The sequence below is a fragment of the Balaenoptera ricei genome, chromosome 15 (genome assembly GCF_028023285.1).
Source record: "Balaenoptera ricei isolate mBalRic1 chromosome 15, mBalRic1.hap2, whole genome shotgun sequence".
NCBI classification, from domain to species: Eukaryota; Metazoa; Chordata; class Mammalia; order Artiodactyla; family Balaenopteridae; genus Balaenoptera; species Balaenoptera ricei.
This window is the reverse complement of record NC_082653.1, coordinates 37,749,547-37,769,646: the sequence shown is the minus strand read 5'-3', so window position 1 is coordinate 37,769,646 and position 20,100 is coordinate 37,749,547. Positions and strand designations below refer to the sequence as shown.

Sequence of the window (20,100 nt, the reverse complement as noted above, 5' to 3'; positions counted from 1 at the left end):
CCTTCATTTCTGTCCTCATGTGTCTCTGTCCCCTCGCTCACTCTTCTCCAGCTTACAAGCCCCCTTTCATGAGCTCACTGGGGATGTCCACATTTCCAGGCCTTTGCCTCCGACTAGAACCCTTTGCCCAAATGTTCTCATGGTTTCCACTCTTACTGCCTTCAGTTCTTTGCCCAAATTTTACCTTCTTAGGAACATCTTCTCTTCCCTGACCCACAATGTAATATATCTCCTCCCCACCCAGACTCCCTGTCCCCCTCCCCTGCCTTTCCTGTGTGTGTGTGTGTCCTCCTAGGCCTTACCACCTTCTAATGCAGTAAGTAACTTACTTATTAATTTGTTATTGTTTTTCTCTCCTCTCTGAATATGAGTCCCACAGTGTTGCAATCATCTTTGTCTATTTCTCTATTAAATCTTTAGCACCCAGAACAGTGCCTGCCATTTAGTATGTGCTCAATAAAATACTTGTTGAAGAAAAGGTACAGGGAGGATGAAGGAAGACAGACTGGAGAGGTAATTTAAAATAATCTTATTCAACCACAGATTTGGTCCACCTGGAATGCACACCACATCATATCTCCTGAGCACACAGCCAGTTTGCTTGTAGTGCCTCTGCTTTCTTGTGTGATCCTGAAAGCCTTTAGTGCACTGGTCACCTTTATCCTCATGCTGCCAGCATCATCCTCAGGGTCTTCTGGGGTTTGAGGGCCTTGGGTGGGTGACAGGCATTCAATGAGCTGCTCTGGACAGTCTTACAGTGGGAGTGGGCACCTTAAGGTTTGGAAGGGAGTTATGGAATCAGAGGTGGGTTATTGTTGATGGTGTTGGCATTATTGGGCCCCTCAGCTGATCTGACTTGGGCTGCATGAACTAAGCCCATCCTGATTCTTCCCCTTTCACGTCATGAAGGAGCAAGCATGAGGAGGAGAACCAGATGGTGAACATTATGTCCCAAGGCAGGAGTTTCTATACATGGAAACTTCAGTTTGAAGCTGACACATCATCAGGAGTACAGCTCCTGTTTATTTAGGATGTTGGATGATTTGAAGACATACAAAAAAAAAAAAAAAAGAAAGAAAGAAAGAAAAGGAAAAGAAAGAAAGAAGACCCCCACCCCACGCAAACCCAATGATTCTTTGTCTGAAATTGTACTGAGTTTGGAGTAACTACCAAGGAGGTTCCTTTCTTTACCCATAGAAGCGAAATCCCTTCTTTATGTTTTGACCAATATTCTTCAACAGGGAAGAGTTCCTTACACCCAATGCTCTAAAACTACACATGATCAGAAACTTTAGAAGTAGACAGTTTGCCAAGTTCTTCCAGTAACCTCCAGCAAATGCCCAATTCTGCGAGGTTTTTTTCAAACAGTTGGCAGCAAAGCTAATAACTTATTTTTGGAAATAAGACAGGTGCCATTGCCCAGGTGAAGCCCATGTTCTCACTGGAGGTGGTATTAGCATCTGACCTCAAATGAGTAAGAGCAAAATTAGGCAAGTGCTTGTGCAACTCATTTGACCAATCTAAAACAAGCAAAATTAAGGTTACTTAAGGTTCTTTTGCTCCCTGTGAAATTCTGATGCATCGGTTTTTATCTTCTTGACTGAAGGAAAGAAAGAAGTCTCTAATATTGTTAAACTTGATGGTGTTTCCAATTATGATTTATAGGAGATCTGTTTTGATTGCCAGCCACATATGCATAATCCTATCTTCAGTCACCTGGGAAGCTGGAGAATTAGATGATGACACATCTACCATATATTTCATAGTTTCTGTTGCAAAGACCTCTAAAATCTTTATAACCAATATGGAAATTTGGAGGGCTTTGGGGAATGTAGCTCCCTGCAATAACCTTTTTAAGAGAGGACAGGGGTCTTAGTGTGCTATCCTGAATAGTGAATGCTAGAAATTGGAGCATTCCACTGCCGATTTCCGGATTTAGAGGTCACTCTCAATGCTGTGCTGGAGCTGGCTCATGTGGGCTGTTGAGAGCCAATCATGTGTATCCTTGTTCAGCAGTGTCACATGGTAGCTTGACATCAGCCGTAGTGAGAGTATTTGCACCACAGAAATTGAGAAACACTACAGTAAGGGCTGTTTGCTCCTTTCTAACCTCCTTGCCAGAGCAAATCATTAACCATTTACCAGTATACCACTGTGACTAACTGTGGTAGATTATAAACATGGTCCTAATTCACTACCTTTCCTGGTAACCACACCCTTTGTAATGTGACTTTGCAGCTTCTTCCTTTAAGAGGTGGACTTTATCTCTCACACCTTGAATCTGGGCTGGACTTATGACTTGCATTGTTTATAGATTATAGCAGAACCAGAGGTGTGCCTGTTCCTAGCCTAGGTCTCAAGAGGCCTTACTTCTGCACTTTCTTGGAACCCTGATACCACCATAACAAGCCTGTGCTATCCTGCTGAAAGAATAGAGTCCATGTGGCCATCCTAGACCAGTCAGTCTCCAGCCAACCCACAGCTGACCACAGATTACAGAAGTGAGCATGGGCAAGGCCAGAAGAAACACCTACCTGAGCTTAGCACAGATTGCCAGCCCACAGTATTGTGAGCTAAATAAATGATTGTCATTTTAAGTCACTAATTATTGGGATTGTTTGTTATGCAGCAAAAGCTAACTAATACACTAGTCTTATAATTTACAGTAAGTTTTAAACAAATGGCAGTATTGCTAGAATTAATACATCAGCCAATGTCTATTTGGGAATCTCTGCTCCACTTAAAGAATCACTTTGAAAGTACTGTATTAAGTACTTTCTGTATTAAGTTTTCCTACCCATTACCCTCAGAGTAAGTAGTTGAGGATATTTGGGCATTAGTATCAATGGAGTAGAAAGAAAAGAAAACTAGAGAATCTGGAGCTATGTAGGTAATGACTATCTCAAGATGGTGAGCCACACCATTCCCCCTTCAACCCATATTGCTTCTGACACACAGGCTTCTTCAGTTTCTTGAACAAGGCAAGTTCTTTTCTCTCTTGGGGCCATTATCCTCAGTGTTCCTTCTGCTTGGATTGTTCTGTCTCAACTTTTCAACACCTACACCTTCTTATTCATAAAGACTGAACTCTAAACATTATTCACCAATATCCATATCACAAGTAGCCACACAACTACTCTCCTCAAAAGTTATTCTATCACAGTGATAATTTAATAGAAATACATGAGGTACATATTTAATTTTAAATATTTTAGTAGCCATATTTTAAAATGTAAACAGTGAAATTAATTTAAATGATATATTTTACTTATTCAAAATATCCAGAATATTATCATTTTAATACATAATTAATATAAAAAATTAGTAAGTCTCATGACTGCAGAAGACCTGTACACTGTTGTTCATACCAGCTTTATTTATAGTAGTCAAAAATTAGAAACAACCAAACTATGTCTCAGTAGGTAAATGGTTAAACAGACTGTGGTAAACCATGGAATACTACTCAGCAATAAAAAGGAGCAAGCTGTTGGTACACAAAACAACATGGTGGATCTCAAGGGCATTATGCTGCATGCAAAAAAAGCCAATCTCAAATGGTCATACCCCCTGTGATGCCATTTATATAACAGTCTCAAAATTACAAATTTATGGAAATAGAAAACAGATTAGCGGTTGCCAGAGCTGAGGAAGTGGGAAGGGTAACAAGAGGGAGCTCTTTGTGGTGATGAAACAGTTTTGCATCTTGATTATGCTGGAGGTTACATGAATCTACACATGTGATAAAATGGTGTAGTACCAAATGCGCACACTCTACCAATGTCAAATTCCTGGTTTTGATATCATACTATGATCATGTAAGATGTAAGTATGGGGAAAAACTGGAGGAAGTATACGTGCGACCTCCTGTAAATCTATAATATCTCAAAGTAAAAAGTACAGACACACACACACACACATATGTATATGAAATATTTTACATTCTTTTTTATAACAAGTGTTTACAATTTGGGTTGTGATGTATACTTCAATCTCAGCTTAGACTAGCCCCATTTCTGTGACTCTGTAGTCATATGTTACTATATCAAATAGCACAGCTGTATCACATGATCTTATTTTGTTAATTTCATAGAACTTTTTATACCCTATCATGTTTTATTTCTTTCCTTTGTAATCATAATAGCTAACAATTATTGAATGCCCATTCTGTGCCAGGCAGTGTTTTATATGCTTGACAGACATTAACTCATTAAATATCCACAACAACCCTTTGACATAGATATTAATTACTAGGTGCATTTATTTTTATTTTTTATTTTTATTTTTATTTTTTTAAAGTACTTGTTTATTTATTTATTTATGGCTGTGTTGGGTCTTCGTTTCTGTGCGAGGGTTTTCTCTAGTTGTGGCAAGCGGGGGCCACTCTTCATCGCGGTGCGCGGGCCTCTCACTATCGCGGCCTCTCTTGTTGCAGAGCACAGGCTCCAGACGCGCAGGCTCAGTAATTGTGGCTCACGGGCCTAGTTGCTCCACGGCATGTGGGATCTTCCCAGACTAGGGCTCGAACCCGTGTCCCCTGCATTGGCAGGCAGATTCTCAACCACTGCGCCACCAGGGAAGCCCCTATTTTTTATTTTTTTAACATCTTTATTGGAGTATAATTGCTTTACAATGGTGTGTTAGTTTCTGCTTTATAACAAAGTGAATCAGTTACACATATACATTTGTCCCCATATCTCTTCCCTCTTGCGTCTCCCTCCCTCCTACCCTCCCTCTCCCACCCCTCTAGGTGGTCACAAAGCACCGAGCTGATCTCCCTGTGCTATGCAGCTGCTTCCCACTAGCTATCTATTTTACGTTTGGTAGTGTATATATGTCCATGCCACTCTACTAGGTGCATTTATTGATGAGAAAATTGAGGCATGAAGAGATTAAGTAATTTGCCCCAATAAGTGTCAGAGCTAGGATTCAATCTCCAGATGTCACTATACCTGTGTCTTTCTCTCCCACTAGAAAATCTCTCACCTCTACTCCATAAGGTCTTGTCCTCCCCATTCCTGCTTTGTCTATAGTTAAGTGATTAGAAATATTTTTGAAGAAGTGATAAAAACTTATGAGGAAAAAGTTTGAGAGACCTGGGTTCTTTTCCCCACTCTGCCAATGGCAACTGCATGTTTAAGTTGGGTTCCTTAGAAGCAGAGCCTGAGACAGGGATTCAGATGTATGCCTGTCACACACTGCCAGTCTCACCCTCTGGGCTACCAGTGTGGTTAAACTACAAATTGTCTTTAGAGAGGTAAATATTTTTGTCCCAGTGACCACTCATTCAACAAATATTTATTGAGTGCCTACTACGTCCCAGGCACAGATAAGATGGAAATCAGCTGATGGAGTTTATGGGGTACTAAGGAAGACCAGCTTTGCTTTCTGACAATGTTGGCAGGAGAGGAAAATCAGCCAGGTTTCTGAAAACCACCTTGCCAGCATCTTAAAAATTTTAAACATACTTGCTGTTATAGGTTGAATTGTCTGTATCCCCCATCCTCCCACATGCCAAATTCATATGTTGAGGTTCTAACTGCCAATACCTGTGTAACTGTGTTTGAAGATGGAGTCTATAAAGAGGTAATTAAGTTAAAATTAGATCATTAGTGTGGGCCTTAATCCATATGACTGGCATCCTTATAAGAAGAGGAAATTAGGACACAGATGGGTACAGAGGGGAGACCACAGGAAGACACAGGGAGAAGACGGCTGTCTACAAGCCACGGAGAAAGGCCTCAGAAGAAACTAACCCTACAGACACCTTGATCTCAGATATCCACCCTTCAGAACTGTGAGAAAATAAATTCCTGTTGTTTAAGCCACCCAGTTTGTGGTACTTTATATGGCAGCCCTAGGAAATGGATACATATGCCTTTAGTCCCATCATTTCTATATCTGATGTTCTGTGCTGCAGAACTGCTCGTATTTATGCAGAATGATACATACACCAGGATTCTCACCAGAATGTTGTTTTTAAGAACCAAAAAAAAAAAAAAAAAACCCTCTTAAATGTTAATCAATAAAGGAATCAATAGATGAATTATAATATATTCCACTTTATAAAATGCTATGATGTCTTAAAGACAAGTACTGATATGTGTGCTACTATGGAAAGATAGCCAAGGTTTTCTTTTTTTTTTTTTTTTTAAACATAACAGCCAAATTATGTTAAATGACACAAAAAGCAAATCCCACGACAGTGTGCATAGTGTGGTCGTGTTTATGTATGAAAATTCAGGTTGTGTGCAGGGATGGCAGAAACAAGCAACAAAAGGTTCATGTTTGGGATTTTGTGGTGGGAAAGTGTATGGCAGTTGACTTTTAGCTTTTATTCTGTATGCTTCTTTATTGTTTGAATGGTCCACACCAAGTTGTGTATTACTCATGCATTACTTCTGTAATTTGGAATAAGCACAATAGTTATATAAGGAGCTATGGAGAACATAAGAAAGGGATTCTGGGGTTCAAGAATGGCAGGAAAGAAGACTTAGGGTGATGTGGGAGGCTGGGGCAGGGGAAGGCAGATGTTGGAGGGTCAGGGGGCCTTTAAGTTAATGGAGGTGACTAAGGATAGTAAGGCTTAATGAAGGGGAGAGGGATGTAGGCAGTTAGAGAGCTATGCAAGGGGTAGACCTAGGGAGCCCAGTGAGTTTGGTTTTGTTTTTAAGGTCAATGAGAAGTCATAGAAAAAGCTTAGGAAAGAGAGAGCATGATGCAATCAGATTTACATTTTAGAAACTTGGTCTGCCTGCAAGGTGGAGGGCTGCTTGGAAGGGGGCAAGTAAATAAATAGGGAGATTATTCAAAAGGGCCCAGTGCAATCACAAGTGTCCTCAAAAGTAGAAGAGCAAGGCAGAAGAGAGAGTTGGGCAGAGCCATGTACGAGGAAGAACAGTCAGAGAAAAATGTACTATTGCTGGCTTTGAATATGGAGGAAGGTTTTAAGAGTCAAGGAACACAGGTGGCCTCCAGAAGCTGAAAAAGGCAAGGAAATAGCTTCCCCCTTAGAGCCTCCAGAAAGGGACACAGCTCTGCTGACACCTTGATTTTCGCCTGGTGAGACCCATTTCATACTTTTGACCTCTAGAATTCTAGGATAATGAATTTACCTAAGTTAGAGGTAATTGTTACAGCAGCAGTAGAAAACTAATATTGGGAATTCTGAGAGATGTACAGATGTAGTGGACATCTGGGGAGTAGAATGGACAGGAACTGGTGGTGATTGGATGTGCAGGATGGGAGAGAAGGGAAGGTCAAAGTGGATTCCCAGAATTGTCTTCAACAATTCCATACAACATGGTACTGTATATATACTAGGATTGGTATATCTAGAGGAGGAACAGGTTGAACAAGTAGGAAAATTGTGACTTATGTTTTGGAGATGCTGGGTTTCAAGAGTGGGATGTATCGTAGAGTAGATTTGGATGCATAAATCTGGAGCTTAGGAAAGGAGTCTGGGCTACGTCTCTATATGTGTGGTTATTGGCATAAGGAAGAAGAAACATGTGGTATAGGATGAGACCATAGTGAAATAATAGCTTTTGACTATAACATTTAACACATTTTTTTCTGCATTTTTTTGGAGTGTATACTCTGTTGATGCTATTCTACAAAGCATAATTTTCTTCTTGCTCCTATTTTAACATTATGTTATCACTCTGGACAGTGTGAAAATGGTTAGAATTTAAATGTTTTCCTCAAAGCATGCCTTTCATCCATCCTGGGTGTTGGGTGGCAGACAATATGAGTTGGAAGAATTGAAGCCAGAATGGAGAGTTGCGTTAGATTAGAGTGGTCTTGCAATGTGGATGGTCTAAACAATGTGGAGTTGGATAAATGGATATGATCAATCAAACTACAGTCACAGATTCCAGAATCAGGACAGAATCAGAAAGCTTAGATGAGAAGAAGCCAGCAGATACATTAGATCCAAACAACTTTATCAGTGGGAGGTATCCGAGAGATTCCCATAGTAGAGAAGGACAAAGAAGAAGCAAGGAGTCAGGTTTGGAGGCTGAGTTCAAATCCAAAGGATAAAAATTGGAAGCCAGAGTCAGATGCTTCCAAGGAGGTCGAGAAGGCAGTTGTAGTTGGATTAGGTAGCAAATCAGAAGAGCACACAGAGCAGGGTGCATCTGGATCACGAGTGTCTGTATAAATACAAGTGGGGGGCTTCCCTGGTGGCACAGTGGTTGACACTCTGCCTGCTAATGCAGGGGACACGGGTTCGAGCCCTGGTCTGGGAGGATCCCGCATGCCGCGGAGCAACTGAGCCCGTGAGCCAGAATTACTGAGCCTGCGCGTCTGGAGCCTGTGCTCCGCAACAGGAGAGGCCGCGATGGTGAGGGGCCCGCGCACCGCGATGAAGAGTGGCCCCCGCTCACCGCAGCTAGAGAAAGCCCTCGCACAGAAACGAAGACCCAACACAGCCACAAATAAATTTAAAAAAAAAAAATGCCACCTCAAAAAAATAAATAAATAAATAAATAAATAAATAAATAAATAAATAAATAAATAAATAAATAAATACAAGTGGGGACCAAGTAAAGAATAATCCTTTTGTTGACCCAACATGCTTTGAAGCAGTTTTTCTGGAATGGGAAGTACCCCATGGAACAGTGGCTGCCCCGTGGGTGATGTCCAGGGGACACAGTGCAGTAAAAGAATCCGAGGAAAGGAAACCATATCACTTACACCGTTTTGGACATGATAATTTGGACATGATAAACACAATAATTTTTCTTAGGAAACAACTTTATTTTTAGATGATATTATAGATCCATCCCAAGTTTTTAATATTTTCCTCTGAACCCCAAATTATATCCATGTTATATTTTACCTAAAAGCAACTTAACTAAAAGCCTGGTGAATCCTTTGTTCCCAAATCTGAGGCTGTGCCAAATGCGTATCTGAGCAATGGTCTCTCGACAAGGGCATGGTGTGGCTGCTCTCATCCTCTCTGCAGAGGAGTTTCTCAAATAGCCATCTTTCTTCAACCAACGATAGGCAGGTCATTAACCCTAAATTATCTGAACACAGGTAGGTATTTCAGAAGTACTTAAATATCCATTACTGCATTTACCAAGTTCCTCAAAAGGGATCTGAGTCTAAGAGAAGAAAAATCTTTTCATGAGGGGCTCAATGAGTAAAGAATCATCCCTGAGATGTATGTTAAAGACACCATCGTTTAATTCTGTGGTCTTCCTCTAAGCAGCCAGCTGTCTGTCTAGCTGAAAACCTTAATAGTCCAGTAGTTACACTGAGTCCTCACTTCAGCTGTAGGGCCTGCAAGCACAGACTAAGCAGTTGTCAGTGCCAAAGGTTAGACCAATACAGTTTTGATGGGGAGAGAGGATAAGAACAAAAAGATTGTCTAATAGATTGGCCCCAGCTCATCTCACCTCTCTGCCACACCCCATCTTCAATGTGTTCCCTCTGTGCTAACTACTTTCCCCCGTACAGGCCAAAGCTCCTGGGACATGTCCATACCATTATTTATTATTATTATTATTATTGTAAAATATACATAATATAAAATTGACCATTTTAACCATCCTTAAGTGTACAGTTCAGTGGCATTCAGTGCATGCACACTGTTGTGCAACCATCACCACCATCCATCTTCAGAAGCTTTTCATCTTCCCAAACTGAAACTCTATACCCATTAAACAATAAGTCCTCATTCTCCCCTCTTCCCAGCCCCTGGCAACACCATTCTACTCCATGTCCCTATGAATTTGACTACTTTAGGTACCTCATATAAGTAGAATCATATTTGTCCTTCTGGGTCTGGCTTATTTCACTTAGTGTAATATCTTTGAGGTTCATCCACACTGTTGCCTGTGTCTCAAATATTTTTTAATAATTTTGAATACAATAGCAAAATAATACCTTGTGAATTTTTATACTCTGGCCCAAACTCCATTCAAAGCCCTTTATGAGCATGTCAACATTTTGAAAACTAGAGGTATTTCCTCACAGTATAACACTATTCTTACTGATTATTCCAACTGTTCATATTAATAAAGAATGGAAGAAGTAGTAAAAAAATATAAAATTACCAGGCATATATATATATATATATATATATATATATATATATATATATATATATATATATATATAACAAATTATACTTTGAGCAAGAAAGTTGAAAATAGAATTTGTAGTCCTGAAATGGACTTTTTAAAAAAAGATTTATTTATTACTTATTTAATTTATTTTTGGCTGTGCTGGGTCTTAGTTGCAGCACGCCTGATCTTTGTTGAGGCACGCGGAATCTTTCGTTGCAGCGTGCGGGCTCTTTGTTGCGGTGCGCGGGCTTCTCTCTAGTTGTGGCGTGTGGGTTTTCTCTCTCTAGTTGTGGCACACGGGCTCCAGGGTGCGTGGGCTCTGTAGTTGGCTGCACGTGGGCTCTCTAGTTGAGACATGCAAGATCAGTAGTTGTGGCATGCAGGCTTAGTTGCTCCACGGCATGTGGGATCTTAGTTCCCTGACCAGGGATTGAACCTGTGTCCCCTGCATTGTAAGGTGGATTCTTTACCACTGGACCACCAGGGAAGTCCCCTGAAACAGACTTTTTGAGCCAAAAATATTCAGGAGAATAAAAAGTGTTAGTGGCCAGTAGTCATGTGTTTTCTAGGCCAGTAGGCATGCTTGCAGTCAAGTATAGTTTTAAAATCTACCTGCAAGGTTACTTCATTTTCTACATAAACAAGAAGAATGTTCTTATAAGCTCTCCCATACATGCTTGTGATGGTTAATATTATGTGTCAATTTGACTGGGCCAAGGGATGTCCAGATAGTTGGTATATATTATTTCTGGATATGTTTCTGGAAGAGATTAGCATTCAAATTGGTGAACTGAATAAGGCAGATGACCCTCCCCAATGTGGGTGAGCATCGTCCAATTTCTCGAGGGCCCAAATGAGCAAAAAGACAAAGAAAGGGTGAGTTTACTCTCTTCCTGCTTGAGCTGAGACTTCCATCTTCTCCTGCCCTTGGACCTTGGCGCTCCTGGTTCTTGTGATTTCAGACTCAGACTGGGACCTACACTACCAGCTTCTGATTCTCCAGGCTATGGACATGGACTGAATTACACCGATAGCTTTCCTGGTTCACCAGCTTGCAGACAGCAGATCATTGGGCATCTTGGCCAACATAACCACATTACCCAATTCCTATAATAAATTCCCTCTTATATACATCTGTAATACATAAATCCTATTGGTTCTGTTTCTCAGGAGAACTCTGACTAATACAATGCTTATTTCATAAGCTGAGGACCTATGAGCTAAGAGACATTTTAGAGAGGCTAGAAATAGGGGGCATTAGTTTATGTCTATCTGTTATATGTGGTTTCTTGAAATGTCTCCACCTGCTCATCCAGTTGTAAATGTGCAATTCAACAATCAAAGGAAATATTTCTTTCCTAAGCTACATGCCACTTTCAGTGAATATGGCTACCAAAGAATTAGGTAGGTCTTGCCAATATTCAAAACCTTTAATGTAGAGCAATAGAAATAAGGGTAAAAGGGCCCAAGATTAGAAATCTACTCAGTATTCAAACACCTTACTGAACACTCATTCTGTATGAACTGCCAGTTCTCAGGCAAGATGAGAATTTAAACTGACTGGCGCCATTGGGAAGACCAAGTTGTCATCTGATGTGTTTCCCAAGAGATAGCAGCTTCTTGTATCATTTGTGAATGGCTACTCTAGATATAATTTCAAAATGATGGTTGCTAGCCCCCTTTTTACTCTGCTACTCATGTAAATCAATCTTTCCTTCTGAATGTTAACCCAAAGGATGAATTTTTTAAGTTCTATTTCAGTATATTCTGGTACATGCTAACTTTAACAAGTTTTTTTTTTTTTTTTTAAATCCACTTTTGTTGTTGTTGGCCACACTGCGTGGCTTCCGGGATCTCAGTTCCCCAACCAGGGATTGAACCCAGGCCACGACAATGAAAGCCCGAAATCCTAACCACTAGGCCACCAGGGAACTCCCCCTTAACAAATGTTTCTTTTGAGTTGATTTTAAAATATTTTAGAAAATAAATATACCACACATGGTTTACCAAAAAAAAAAGTTAAAAAATCCAGTGGTTTCCTAATTCACCCTATGATAACTCCAAGTTCTGTTTCCCCAGAGGCCACCATGACATTCCTTCGGTTCTGGCAATTTTTTTTTTTTTTTCAGTTTTTTACGTCTAACCAAAAATATGTGTATGCAGTTATATCAATACTAGGCATCTCCATCCTTTTATTTTCTGTTATGGTAGATAGAATTTAACTTTATCATACCATCTGCCCAGTGATTGAAAGCACGTACTTTGAGATTCTGAGTCTCCAGCTTTGCCAGTTTCTTACCTCTGAGCTTCTGTTTTTCCTTCTGTAAAATGGAGGTATGATAATAACACCTCTTGTGCCAAAGGAGTTAACATAGCAGGCCTGAGGCTGCGTTTCTTAGAGAAACCTATTTGCAAGTTTGGCCCTTGGCTGGCGTCTGGGAACTTGGATTATAGGAGGGTTCCCACTGTTCCCTGGTAAGAATGGCTCACTGTGACTAAACTGTTTATTCAAACAATATGGTCTAAGCTGAACCCATGTTTCCTTCTGGAATCTGAAGTTTTGACACAGACCAGGCAGAGGTGTCTATGTGATAGGCACCGAATAAAATCCTCAGGCACTGAGACTTTCACAAGCTTCCATGATAGACAACATTTCACATATGTTGTCACAGTTTAGTGCTAGAGGAATTAGTCACATCCTGTGTGAATCCGCTGGGAGAGGACCCCTGGAAGCTTACACCTGGGTCCCTCTAGACTTGGCCCTTGTGCCTTTTCCCTTTGCTGATTTTGCTTTGTATCCTTTTACTGTAATAAATCACAGCTGTGAGTATAACTCTATGCTGAGTCCTGTGAGTTTTCCTAACAAATCAAACCTAGGGGTGGTCTTGGGGACCCCCACCATAGGGTTATTGTGAGTTTTAAGTGAGATCAAGCACCTTGAACATTTAGCACTTTGCCACGTACAGACTAAGCGTGGGCTCATCAAAGAGAAGAAACCATTTACCAAGCAGGTCTGGATTTAAGGAGGGTTCCCTACCGTGTGTCTTTCACCTGAGTGTGAGATTCCTCATTGCTGTCAGAGGAATGGCCATTACTCATGGAACACCACTATACATCTTAGAGATTCCCTCTCTGCTTTTTGTCAAGTGTGAGCTTCACAGGAACATGACTTTAGGATTTAGAACTTCTTCATCTTCTTTTTAAGTTGTTTCCTCTTTAACTCAAACTTATTAGACAGCTAGAACTGTATATATATTACCATTTAAATTACAGTTGTATAGTATCACACAATGAAATGTACGCAAATTAATTCAGCTGTGGGTTTCCTCTCCACAACTGTCTTATTTTAAAACAAGAATGGTATTAGTTCATTGATATTTTCTTTTTTTATATTCTCACTTGAATGGCATAGCAACCACTGAGAAATTCACAGTCAGGAAGGGAATAGTAAGACATTTCTATTCTGGTTCTAAAAATATTTGATCCAATATTCTCAGTGCTTGTTCAGGTATGAATACATGCAAAAGAACTCTTCTCAAATGATTTTTTTTAAAACAATTGCCCCCTTGTTTTAAAAAATTGATCATAAAGTTTATTAAAATGTCAAGTGGATTCAGCCAATGCATGACCAGATTATATTTTCAAAAAAAATTTTTTTTTGGCCGCTCTGCACTGCATGTGGGATCTTAGTTCCCCGACCAGGGATTGAACCCACGCCCCCTGCAATGGAAGCACAGAGTCTTAACCACTGGACCACCAGGGAAGTCCCTCAAATATTTTTTATTTTCACAAAATAATACTGAGATATGGTGTATAGAGTCACTTACTTATTTGGCATAATTTCCTGTCCACTGAAAACCTTCTAGACCCTTGACAAACCAGACGACAAGATCACAATGGAGACTCCTCTGAGTGGACACAATTGTATAACATTTAATATAGTTACCCAGATTGGGCATTGTTACTTGAGACTTTGAATCAGCTAAAATAGAGAAAAATGATGGGCATCTGAAGATGCAAGGTATGGGATGATCATCAGTTAGCTTTTTCTGTGCAACAATCTACTCAAAAATGTAATGGCTTAAAGCAATAGCCATTTTATTTGTGTCCTGATTCTATAGGTTGGCACTTTGGGTCCAGCTCAGCTGGGTTTTTTTCTGCTGGCTTTGACTGGGCTCGCTAGTGGACAGCTGTTGGTCAGCTAGGCACCTCTGTTTCCAGGGCCGGTTGTTGCCTAGGCTGATGAGTGACTGGGCTGCATGGTCTGTCATTCCCTAACAAGATGGTCTGGCCTTGTTCTCATGCTGGCTGCCGGTTCCAAGAGCAGCATGGAGGCAAGCCCCAGTGGGCAAGCACATTTCATGCTTGTGTCAGGGTTTCTATTGTCGCTTTGTAGATTACATATCCTGGTCCAGAGTCAGTGCGGGAGGCACCCACCCAAGGGCTTGGATACTGGGAAGCATGAAACACCAGGGGCCATTCCTGTGACAGTCTACTACGGCTGGGCTCCTTTACTTCTTTATACTCTGGCTGAGATGTTCTCAAATGTTTAAAATCAATTGACATATTTATTAACCTAATTATAGTAAGGTACTTAAAGAATTTTTTTAAAATTATAATTATGTTTTTCCAAGAGAGATAACACACATCAAGGTATTTTTGAGCCCTTATCATCCTTCATTAGTTTTTCATTATCACCTTATGTGAGTTTTCTAAATTAGTCTGAAATAACAACCAGGATGGATGGGAAAATGGGTTTTAATAAATTCTGGGGAGTTAATGCTGTGAAGAGTCTGATCCCTGTCAGGAGAATATATCTGCAGTGCTGTGGTCTGAATGTGTCCCTCCAAAATTCATATGTTGAAATACTAATCCCCAAGGTGATGGCAATAGGAAGTGGGGCCTTTGATAGATGATCAGTTCATGAAGGTGGAACCCCGTGAATGGGATTAGTGCCCTTATAAGAAGAGACCAGAAAGATCTCCCTTGTCCCTTCCAACATGTGAAGTTACAACAAAAAGGCAGCCATCCAGAAAGCAGGTTCTAACCAGGCATGGAATCTGACAGCACCTTGATCTTGGACTTCCAGCCTCAAGAACTGTGAGAAATAAATTTATGTTGTTTATAAACCTCTTGGTCTCTGGTGTTTTGTTATAGCAGCCCAGACTAGCATCAGTAGAGGATGGAATAGGAGCTTTAGAAAACTAGAAGGAAAGGAGGAAGCCCCTGCTGGCCAAGCAGGGATAAATGGTTAAAAGAGAAAACAGAAGTTTTAATGGAGGACGAACGGGAGGGAGGGAGAGAAGAAGGAGGGAAAGAGGAAAGGAAGATATTAACATCTATGGAGCTCTGACCCCAGGTCCTCTTCCCTGAATGTTTTGTTCTGGGTGATTTTAATCTGTCAGCAAATATTTCTTGAGCCGTACCATATGCCAGGCGTTGGCAAACAGTAATAAACAAGCAGGCAGCATCCCACTCTCATGGATCTTATATTCTAGAAGGGAAGACAGACACTGGGCATACCGTTACACCCAATTAATTGATAGCAAGTGGATAAGTGCAGTGAAAAATATGTATGGAGCTGTACAAGTATATATATAAAACCCACCTACTCAAGTCTGAGGGCTGAGATAAGGCTTTCCCAACAAAGCAACCTTGAAGCCAAAGCACCATCTTTTATAATACCTGCAGCAGGGGTGTCAGGATTCCCCAAATGATCATGATTGTCATGTTCACAGAAAATTCAGAATGAGAAAATCAGTTACCCAAGATCATGGTGAAGAGGTGGGATTCCAACCCAGGTTACCTTACATGTTTTCAATAAACGTAAAGCATAAAGTAACTATTTTACATTATTTTCTAGAGGTATCCCTGTCACAGGGTGTTTTAACTAGGTAAACTACATTGTTTCAAATAAGTAAAATACGTTGTACAAAATTCTAAATATTCCGTGAAAAGTGGCTTTTCCTCCCTGCCTTGTCCCCCTGACTCCCTTCTCTGCAGGCAACGCCAGTCAAGTTCCTAGTATATTCATCCAGAGGTATTTTTAATACTTGCAGCACTGACTTTGTGCCAGGTATGTTTCAAAGTGTTTTACAAATGTTTACTTGTTTAATCCTGTGGCAAATAGAATTATTAACTCCATTTTTCATGTTTACGCATATTTTTCCACACAAATGTTTTAGATTTTAAGTGCACACCACACTTTGAGATGCTTCTCCCTGTTTGCTAGTCAGCTTTTGCTTTGGTAATATCATGTAACAAACAAGTACAAAATCTTAGTGGCTTCATGACAAACATTTATATCATACTTGTAACTCAGCTGTGGATCAGTTGAGCTTGGCTCCAAACTGGAGGTCAGATTTGTGTCTGCTTCATGCATCTCTCCTTCCAGAATCTTGGCTGAGGGTGTATTGCCCACTAGAGAGATCTTCATGCCAAGTAGCAGGAGCATAAGAGGGAAGTGGAAACGTACAATAACTTCAGAAACCTCCACCCTGAATTGAAGGACGTTCTCTTCTACGCACAGTCCATTAGTCAAAGAGAGTCACATGGCCAAATCCAAACTCTATGGGTCAGGAAACTACATATGGCAAGTGCAAGGAGAGAACAAAAACTTTTGAATGAAGTTATCTAATCTACACACCCTAAAAATACAAATTCTATCTTTTGCTGCTGATATATAGAGGAAGAATTGAAAAGATAGAACTCTGAATGAATTACTAATTATCCTATGGTCTTCTGCTGGCGACATATAAACAGCTCCCTGTTTCTGTTTGCATTTCTCAGGTTTTCCACCATGTTTGGAAAGAAAAAGAAAAAGATTGAAATATCTGGCCCATCCAACTTTGAACACAGGGTTCATACTGGGTTTGATCCACAAGAACAGAAATTTACCGGCCTTCCCCAGCAGTGGCACAGCCTGTTAGCAGACACGGCCAACAGGCCAAAGCCCATGGTAGACCCTTCGTGCATCACTCCCATCCAGCTGGCTCCCATGAAGGTATGGCGAGGATTCTGTCTTTAGTTGGCTTAAGAAGCATGCTCTCTCATTTGATGCAGTGCGCCATCTTTACGGGCGAGCTATCAAATGTGTAAATAATATATTTGTTTTTAAATATCCACAGATTATCCACAATCATCTTCAATGGGTATAATGGTCACCACTTAATTTTCATGTAAATTGCAACACATAAAAAGGAACCTCAGCTTTCAGATGTGAGTTTTTTTTAATCAGACTCATACAATACAGTCACAAAATAGGAAATTTTTATTTCTACTTTTAATGGTGTTTGTTCTTTTTACTAAAGAATATTATCCACCCACTCTGGTAAATATTGGCAATAACCTCTGAGTAGACATTATGTTAGGCAGCTTTGTGTTGTTTTGCATTTGCCCTCAGAATGTCTAAACTTTTATATAAATAGTAATAACAGTTTTTAACAATAATAAATGATTTATGTATGTGTACACACATACATGCATGTGCGTATATATTTTATATATAAAATCAAGTATATATTTATAAGTATATATATATAAATTATATGTATATAGTCTTCATAGTCTAAGAGCTATTTCAAATAGAAGATGAAGCATTTGAGTCCTAGAATAGCCTATAATTTACCTTTAAAAAATGGCTAGTAGATTTTTAAAAGGAATGTTCATCAAAATAACTGCATTAAAGTGGAACTCAGACCCAATACATTTCAGATATGTCAAGAGACTACAAAGAAAGTCCAGCCTTTGCAGTTTCCTTCTGCACGTCAGAATGATAAGAATTCCCTGGGTCATTTCCCAAAAGCTCCCTATGGGAGTTAAACATCATTGAAGCTTATCATCATGTTATCCAATAGATTAGATTTATATTAGTAGGCATCTGAGCTACATAAACACCTTATTCTGTATTAACATGCATACTGAATACACTGAGTTTAAATGATACGTAAAACAATAGTGGATGCATTTTTAAAGGAGTAAAGAAGGAACCTATCTGGTAAATTACAAGAAATTCTTATAAGAGACCACCTGAGCTGAGTAAGTTGGAATTGTGATTCCATCATTTATGCATGGTCTTGGTCATTCTATTCTAGTATTGAACATGTGGGTCTCTTCTGCCCAAAGATTGATACAGAGTGTTCTAATCCTGCATCTTGTGAATTTCATGTTCTGATAAGATTTTGAAAGTTTTCAAGCCAGCTAAAATGTAAAATACTAAGGAGATAGATATTTGAGAAGATAAAACTTTAGGGACAAAAAGGAACCTCTTATTCTAAGCAGGTATTGATTGATATTTAATAGAAACTGATCAATTAACCAACTCAACTGGTTAATATTAGGCAGTATCTTACTACTGAACATGATTTTCTTCCGAAATAAAGACTAGTGCCTCACTAATGACTAAATAATAGGCTGGACCTTATCTAAAAAGAAGTTGAGATTGGAAAGAATTTACTTTTTGGTTTCATTATTTTTCACATATTCCAAGTTTTTATAAAACCCAGAAAACAGAAGACACAGTGTGCCCAGAAAAGTTATCTGCTATTGATCAACATGGCAAAGGAGAACTGCCCAAATGAAATAAGGACTATTTTTTTACCCTTGAGTATAATCATTTGATGAAGAACATTCTGGAAGAAAGCAGTTAAAGGCCCACGATGTGCTTTCTTATCAGGGAGTGTGGTTATTACAGGGTCAGGACAGAGTATCATTTATTTCACCATGGTTTTTCACTTGTCCAGGTCCTAGCAGGTCCTCGCTGGCAGTGAAGTAGGAATCTCCCATCTCAGTGATAATCCACCACGCTCAGTGGACATAGGACTTAAGAGAACCTTCTAGCTCATTTCTTCCATCTCCTGGATGGGCTGGTTCATTATCCTCTCAGACTTAATTTATGAGCCTCACTGATTGGAGCAAGATTTACTAACTGCTGAGCTCCTGAGCCCAGTGATTCTCTTACTCACGTCATGGGTTTCCTAGCCCTGATGCCAAATGTGTGAGTATCCAGTCTGTATGAAATGTGAATGTTTGTTTTAGACACTTAAATGCTAACAGAAAGATGACTGGAAAATACATCTTGAGTATGCATCCAGTCCTGGATTTCTGCAAATTTCAGGCACAGTTTTACCTGTGAGAAAAAAATAAAAACAGACAAGGAGTGACAAAACAGGAGTCAGCTAGGTTGAATTTTCCCCAGAAAGAGCAGAGCTAATTAAATACTTTCTAACTGAAGGACCCCCAAGAAATCCATATTTCATACTCTCACCAAACTCCTTTAGATGGAGCCTTTCTTTCTCCAAATCCCATGAATGCAGTTGGTGCTGTCAGCACATATTGAATCGGGGTCCAAGAGAATCCTACTGACTGTACCAGCCTCTTGGAATAAGGAAAATAAAAGGTTGCAGGGGCCAAAGTATGCCATGAGGTTTGGATGATCTCACTCTTTGGAAATGACTTCTCTGTAGAAATCTTGCAAGTGACTTGAGAAGGACAAATTATAAACCATGCAGTATATATTGCAGAATTTGGAACAGTCTTTGAAATACGAAGCCATGAGTGAATTGATAGAAAGGAATGAATAGGTAGAGTTGTGCAGATTTAAAGCCATTTTGGCAAAGTTTTTTTAAAGTTAAGTAGAATTGACAATTCTAATTTGGTCAATTTGTCCTTTGAAGCAGACAAAGGAAAATGAGAAAACAGATCATGACATAAAAGCAGTACTGGAAGAGGTGTACAGTGCCTTAGGTGGTGGCAAAATGCTAGTCCTTCAGGATTGGTCAGTAAACTTCAGGCCAGCTGGTTCTGAATGGAAATCCACCATTGCAACCAATAGTCTCTTCTCTGATTGGTTAAAGAGCCATTCCTGTTCAAACCTTCTTTAAAGTACATGTCTCAATCGCCAGGACATACTCTTCTATGTAGATTCATTTAAGTCAGTGTCTCTCAAACTATAGTCCAACAGAATCACCTGGAAGGCTTGATAAACACAGATTGCTGGGCCCATTTCCAGAGTCTCTGATTGAAC

The 20,100-nt window shown here is 39.8% G+C and overlaps 1 protein-coding gene across 1 annotated transcript in view; it reads left to right on the top strand.

The window, feature by feature from the left end:
- Positions 1–20,100, top strand: part of PAK5 (p21 (RAC1) activated kinase 5) — a 318,508-nt gene that overhangs the window by 202,658 nt on the left and 95,750 nt on the right. The window contains exon 3 of the mRNA XM_059896634.1: positions 16,866–17,079. Coding sequence (XP_059752617.1) covers positions 16,876–17,079 — 204 coding nt within the window. The 5' untranslated portion in view covers positions 16,866–16,875. The remainder of the gene's footprint in view (positions 1–16,865; positions 17,080–20,100) is intronic.